The 7195-nt window shown below is 36.0% G+C and overlaps 1 protein-coding gene across 2 annotated transcripts; it reads left to right on the forward strand.

The window, feature by feature from the left end:
- Positions 1–16: 16 nt before the first annotated feature.
- SULT1C4 (sulfotransferase family 1C member 4) lies at positions 17–7195 on the forward strand. 2 transcript variants are annotated; one of them, XM_021545560.4, is made up of 8 exons: positions 17–176; positions 1110–1287; positions 2935–3072; positions 4298–4395; positions 4707–4833; positions 6063–6157; positions 6368–6548; positions 6706–7195. In XM_021545560.4, exons 2-8 carry the CDS (start codon positions 1122–1124, stop codon positions 6816–6818), a joined length of 918 nt encoding a protein of 305 aa, XP_021401235.1. In that variant the 5' UTR covers positions 17–176; positions 1110–1121; the 3' UTR covers positions 6819–7195. The 2 variants fall into 2 exon arrangements, with proteins under 2 accessions (XP_021401235.1, XP_021401234.1); XM_021545559.4 differs by having other exon boundaries at positions 45–645.

Consider the following 7195-nt stretch of genomic DNA (forward strand, 5'->3'; position numbering starts at 1 on the left):
AACAGCTCAGCTATTGGCTGCTGCTGCACTTCCTCCTTTACTCTCCTCATACAGATAGGAAGAATGGAATCTCCACCCACACAAGTTTTCAACTTACTTGTGCCTGAAGATTAAGTTCCTGTGTAGTTACTAATGCAGCCAAGGACTGAAGACATTTAAGCAGGAAAAATTCTCTGGTAAGTTTCTTTTTCCTTCATTTTTTAAAAAAATTCTTGAGGGACTGCCCAGCCACCAATCCAACATCGCACTCCACTCAGCTGAATCTGTAAGAAATTGCTGTGAGTAAACAAGAAAACTACAGAAAATATTTTAGTAATGTTTGGTGTTGGGATTGAAATGTCTTTTTTCTGGATGATATTTTTAGTTGAGATTATTTCTATAGCCTCCCCTTAAGCACAACTTTCTTCTGACCAGACTCTGGAGGTCTGAAAGTTATGCTTAAGAGATCTCCCTGGGAGAAATTCAGAAATTAATAACTAGCTATTATAAAACAGATTGATTTGCATAATTAAAGTACAACAACCTTTAGTTAATGATCAATCTAGTTCAGGTTATTTACAGGGAACATATTTCAAAATACAGCAAAGAGTTCCAAGAGTGCTAAGATACAGGAACGAAACACAGAAAACATCTGCAAATATTTTTGTAAGTATAAGGAACAAAGGGTGTTGGTAGGCGTTTCTGTTTATTTTCTTCACAGAGGAAGGATTAGGTCCTGTATGCTGAATTCATTACATGCTGTTTTTCTCTGCTTTCTTTTGAATCGCACCTCTGATTACTTTTTTTGCCTTTAAAGTCCTCATACCAACCATCAGAATTCTACATAAATGTGTTTGATATGAGAATAATTACTTTCTTCTCTTCTTGAATCTGAGTAAACAGAGTGATTTTTAGAGATGCAGAAAACTACCACTAGCAACACACCATGTATTTCTGAAAATGAGATCCAGATTTAAGGAGTCTATATATGGATCCAGATAGGCCAAATCACGGCCAAAGAAATCAGAGGACATGGAATTTGGTCAATAAGAGAGATCTCAAGATAAGTAAATTCAGATTTTTTTTTTTTTCAGAGCAGCCATGTTAATTCTAAGCCTTTCTTCACACAGTTCTCATTGGCCATGGATAAAATGAAAGATTTGAGGCTGGAAGAGACATTGATTCGACCTGAGTTATTTGACATAGATGGTGTTCCCCTCACAGAACAAATTGGCAGCATTTGGGACCAAGTGTGGAAGTTCAAAGCCAGGCCTGATGATGTGCTCATTGCAACCTATGCAAAAGCAGGTTGGTGTGGGTAGGAAACAGAATAGAAAAGTTTGGCATAGTGCTTATTGTTGGGATTGAGATATATGTTTTTTCTATTATGACTGATATTTGTTTAACTCCAAACTAGACATATTTTAAAGACATGAACCTGTGTCAGCTGTGACTAGTAACTCCTGTCTTCTTTGGCAGATACAATAACCATCTGTTACTGCTGAAGTACAAATGGCCAAAATCTAATGACCTATAATTTTTACCTTTAATTGAGATTATATACATTTATATTAATGGTGACAATAGGAGTTTTCCACCAATATGTAGCGATTTAACAATGCCTAGAAAGAAGTCATCATTAATAAGAAATAATATAAACTAACTGTGTGACTATGGAACATACTATGTATTTGGGGAATTATTTCTTTTTTTTTTTGTAAACTAGTAGTGATTTATGAAAATGTATTAATTCTTTAAAATAACAAAATCAATTTAATAATTTTGGCCAACAAAATCAAATACCACCATTAATATTAGCTATCTGGCATTTTACTCAGTGACTGGACAATATGTCTCCTCTTCATCAAACCCTTTATACTTACTACACAAGAAAACAATAAATAACAAGCATCAATATAAATTCTGTATTTTAAAAAAAATATACAGTTTTGGAGATTCAGGAATAGATATGGGAGAGTTTGATCACCATAAAAAAATTTATTTGAATTAACAACAATTTTTAGGGCTTTTTTTGTTTTTTGTCAGTAGGGGGAAAATGTTTTTAACAAAAAAAAAAACCACTGTTAGTTTTGTAAAACCTGAAATCTTTTTATTTACTACCTGTAGACTAAAGGCAAAATCACATTATTTTATCCTGCTGGGATTAAAACCTTCCAGCCACTGAACTGAAAATAAATAAAGTTAGGATTCCATTTGGCATTGTCATATCTGTATGAGATGCACAACACAAGCATCTTAAGAAGGGCTGAATCTCCTGCCTAAATTGCTTTCCAATTTATCCCTTAGCCTGTTCTCTAGCTGACCTGTCACAGTACCTCAGAGGCGATGTGACTGACACAGAGATGACAGCTATAAAAGAAAATCGACACATGAGATACACTATACTGTAACTCTTACAAATGTTTCAGTCGCTCAGGAAGATGAAATGTTGTACAGACCTTCATTAATGCATTTCAAATGGAAACTTTGCAAATACTGCCATTTTTTCATATTTTCAAACTGTATGAAATTTTAACTCACTTGAAGTTCAGGTATTGCACTATTTTTACTCAAATTCAGTATGAAAATAAAATTGAAATACCTGAATTTTTGTGAGGGATTAAAGGAGGGAGTTTCATCCCTCTGTAAATAATATTCTCCCAGCAATAGTGAGTGTATCCCAGTGTTTTTTTCAGTACTGGTGTGGGGACTTGTTTCTTTAGGCAAGAAGAAGTCTGTCTAAAATGGAATTCCTGAATTGAGCTTTGAGAATTAATTTTGTTGCTTAATTAGGCATTTTGCTTGTATTATACTCTTTTTCCATTTTGTCTCTCATTTTCTATGCTATTCTTTCCCCCATTAGCACAGAGTCCATCCTTCTGGCTTTCAGTTCCCTAGTAGAAGAAACTCTTGGCTATCCTGGAGGGAAACATCTAAACTCTTGACATTTTTCAGGTACCACATGGACACAGGAGATAGTGGATATGATTCAACAAAATGGAGATACTGAGAAGTGTAAACGTGAGACTACTTACAAGCGCCACCCTTTCCTCGAGTGGTATTTGGCAGAGCCTCCATCCGCACGTTACTCAGGTGAACATTACTTGTATTTTAAACAAAATGAAACAAAACATGCACATAGTGCTGATGCCACAAATCTGATGGAAAAGGTCCCACTTGCTTTGTTCTTGAACTAGGCACCATTTTGCCTATTAAGGACCAGTTCAGGTGCTTTAATGTAAACATCTAGAGCCACTCAAGGTGCTGCAAGGCTGGCAAATAGGACTGCTTCAGGTGCTACTGAAGGTCATGATGTTTTGGAGTGGTATCTGAGGCTGTGTTTGATACTACACAGGCGCAGGTATGTATAAAATGGAACATGGAGGCAATTGTATGTCATTCTGTGATTACAGGTGGTATGGAAAAGAAACGTATGTCATGGACATATTTCCAAAAGGTGCATAAGGTTTTCAGTGATTTTGCTACTGTTTCAAGGAAATGCTGCTCAGCACTACGATCTAGTTATCTAAACAAGTTATGGAACATTTGGGCAACCAGCAGGCTTCACTGGCTTGCAGTTTCTTACAGAAGTCTCCCTCAGCATGGGTTCTATTTTCACACAAATCATTAAGTCAGACTCTTGCATCTGAAGCTAAAAATCTTGACTAGCTCTGCAGAAGTGCTACTTTTTCTCTTTTAAACTAGACTGTGTTGACACAGAGAGAGAGAAAAAAAATTATAATTACAGAGGATGATAAATGATGACAGGGAAAGAATTATGGAGGTCATGATAGATGTTTAAAAGGGAAAGGGGAGGAGATAACACACCTTCAAATATCACCAGATATTCCCAAGTAGTCCCATATATCCATAGCTACTGAAAATCCACTGTCATTCTCCTAGTTTCTCTTTATGTGCTATCCACAAAGTCTAGTCAGCCATCATATTTTTGTATCCTAGAAAGAAGCTAAAATTTCTTACCAGTAAGGTGGAGGGAAAGCACTAAATATTGCAAAGGAAAAGCTTTGGCTGGATAAATAGAAATTGGTATTTATCATTACCCCTTGGAAAGAAGGTACGGGCCCAAGAAAGCAAAAAGATATAAATCTTTTCTAATTGAATATACAGGTCAAATTTTCTCTAGAAACATTGAAGATGCTTATGTAATGTTGTATATGTCACCCTGCTAGTAAGTGCTTTGGAGATGAATGATCAATGCAAGGTGAACTGGTGGAAAGTCACAGTCACATGTGTGAGCATAGGAAAGAAGTGCTAGTGCAAGTTAGAGAACAACTTTTCATAATTAAACATCCCACAGGTCTGGAGTTAGCAGAAGCCATGCCATCTCCACGAACAATAAAAACACATCTGCCCGTGCAGCTGCTGCCTCCATCCTTCTTGGAGCAAAACTGTAAGGTAAGGCTGAAGAGCTCTATTCTACCTCAGGGACAAAGAAAGTGACATCAACCAGGGAAGAATATGTTTTCCAGAATCTCTGGGAAATCAAAAGGTCTTTAAAAATATTTTTCCTTTAATGTGCAAAGTCTGTGAGAATCTAAAGTCACAATTAAATTACCTGAGCTGGATTTTAGAAAATGGCAGCTTCAAAGCAAAACCTCTTAAATCTCTACTAGCAGGCTCTAAGAGAAAACTCCAGGAGATGCTCAATATCTATATTTGTGTATGCAAGTTAATTTCTTTTTCCCTCTCTTTTCACATTGATAAAGATAATCTACGTAGCAAGAAATGCAAAGGACAACCTGGTGTCATACTACCATTTCCACAGAATGAATAAAGGATTGCCTGATCCAGGAACCTGGGAAGAGTTTGTGCAGAAATTCATGACTGGAAAAGGTGATTAACTGCAATCAGTTGTATAAGAGATTTTGGTCATTGTAGGAATGAACGACAGGGATTTTTTAATTTCTGTTATGGTTTGAAATCCTGTGCAGACACTATGGAAGGATATCTGCTGAAGGTGTTTCAGTTATAATTTTCCCTTATTCACAGGTTTTTATTATTACCTAAAGATTAAATCTATCTTTATGCTCTCATTTTGGGAAAAAATAAAAACACTACTCTTTATTCTGGTATAATTCAGAAACATATGACAATTTTCAGGCTTCATCTCCTCTCTGAGATTAAAATTAGCCATTTGAAAAGGAACAATGATATAACTGCTTTTACTCTAACCTGATAAAATTCGAAATTTAAAAAAGAAGTGGAGAGTTAATTTTGCTAGAAATGTGCAATGTTAATTTGAGATAAGGGAGTCTTTGTAGCTAAATTAGTGTAAATCAGGCATCTGAACAAAGACAGTTATCTTAACGAAGAGCAGGCAACCCAGAAGATGATACTTCCCTTTCTAAAAGAGGTGCTGATATCACAGGATATCCAAGAAACAAAACCTGGTCCAGTGGATGGCAGTGTACAGTTTGTCATTAAAGCTTCCTTAGGTCATTAATATTTTTGCCACCACATAGGCCTAGAGATACCACTGTCTGAACCAGCATGAGAGTCACATGTCCAAAGGAGACCTTATATCTTGTGTTTAACCAGCTCAGCTTGGGAGTTATCTGTCCCAGCGCAGACAAATAAAACATATGTACTTCTGTCTTAGCTAATAATTTTGACACTTGCTTGAGAGAAGCAGACATTCCTGATAGCATAGCAATATTAAAACCAGATAGAATAATAGAATAATGCAAGCTGGAATGGATGTTTTTGTCCATACATTCCCAACCCCTGCCCTGCTCAAAACAGGGCCAATTAAGACAAGCCTTGTCCAGATGATTAAATGAATACTGGAAATATGTGTTTTCGTTGACTATAATGCATCTGCATTTGTTGCCATCTAAAGTTACACATGAATCCTGTTCTGAGCATCCATAAACCTGAGGGATTAATAGCAAAAATGCTGTAATAAGCACAGAGCACAGCAGTGCTTATTATCACAGCCATACTGATTCAAAACCAGCTTGGAAATTCACAGGTACTGGTTAAGAGGCAAACTTGAGTGCCACATGTGTTAAAGACGCAATCAGCATTTATAGCTGCTGCTGCTGCTGTTACTTCTTTTTCAGTCCTCTGGGGTTCCTGGTATGACCACGTAAAAGGATGGTGGAAGGCAAAAGATAAGCACCGTATACTCTATCTCTTCTATGAAGATATGAAGGAGGTAAAAAGCTGAACATATGTTTATAGAGCTTTGAAATCTGTATGTCTAGTAGAGACTAACTACAAGCAACAGTTTTATATTATAATTCCAGTATCAGCAAACTATACAATAACCTGATCTTCTCTGTGTGAGAATTGTAACTTTCACACAATGTTTGATTTCTTTGCTTTTCCTAGCTCTGTGTCTTATCCCATATAATTGTCTCTGCAGAATCCAAAGCGAGAAATTCAGAAGATTGTAAAGTTCCTGGAGAAGGATCTGAGTCAGGAGGTTCTAAACAAAATAGTCCATAATACCTCATTTGAGGTAATGAAGGAAAACCCCATGGCAAACTACACTAAAGATTTTCAAGGAATAATGGATCATTCCATTTCCCCATTCATGAGAAAAGGTACTGAGTACGTTACTTTTATCAGCTCTGTCTGGTTGTAATTCTGTTTTGAAATAAGCATTGAATTACAAGTATCCAATAAATTGTGGATAATGATTTTCAGGAAATACTGGTAAATCAATATTTCCTCTTTTTTTTTTCCTTTGCCATTTCTTAGGGACTGTTGCAGACTGGAAGAATCATTTCACTGTGGCACAGAATGAGAAATTTGATGAAGATTATAAGAAGAAAATGTCTGATACCTCTCTTGTTTTTCGCATGGAATTGTAATTACTTGCAATTGAAATTCATGATCTTCAGCCTTTCCCATGTTATATATTTTGCTTTTCTTTCAAAAAATGCCAGTGTTCCTAAGATTTCATAACTGAATTTCATTACTGGGAGAGTGTCCAAATTATGCCAAAGTTTAAGTCTCTCTCAAGAAAATAATTCCACTGGACATTTCTCAGTCACCCCTACCACAGTAACTCTCATCATTAACAAAAATATTTCAAACATGCTGTGGGTTTTGATCTACGTAAAACTGCAGTAGATATTGCTGGCATTTTCAAATCAAACTAACAGAAACTAGGAGCCAACAGGAAAAAAGGTGTTAAAAGAATGTAACAGGTTGTATGAACATTAATCAATAAACAACAATATATAAA

The sequence above is a fragment of the Lonchura striata genome, chromosome 1 (genome assembly GCF_050655825.1).
Source record: "Lonchura striata isolate lonStrDom1 chromosome 1, ASM5065582v1, whole genome shotgun sequence".
NCBI classification, from domain to species: domain Eukaryota; kingdom Metazoa; phylum Chordata; class Aves; order Passeriformes; family Estrildidae; genus Lonchura; species Lonchura striata.

Coding starts and splice junctions, on each gene's coding strand:
- SULT1C4 (XM_021545560.4), top strand. CDS start 1,122: ATGGATAAAATGAAAGATTTGAGGCTGGAAGAGACATTGATTCGACCT. Junction 4,396..4,706: donor TCTTGGAGCAAAACTGTAAG/GTAAGGCTGAAG, acceptor ACATTGATAAAG/ATAATCTACGTAGCAAGAAA. Junction 6,549..6,705: donor TTCCCCATTCATGAGAAAAG/GTACTGAGTACG, acceptor GCCATTTCTTAG/GGACTGTTGCAGACTGGAAG.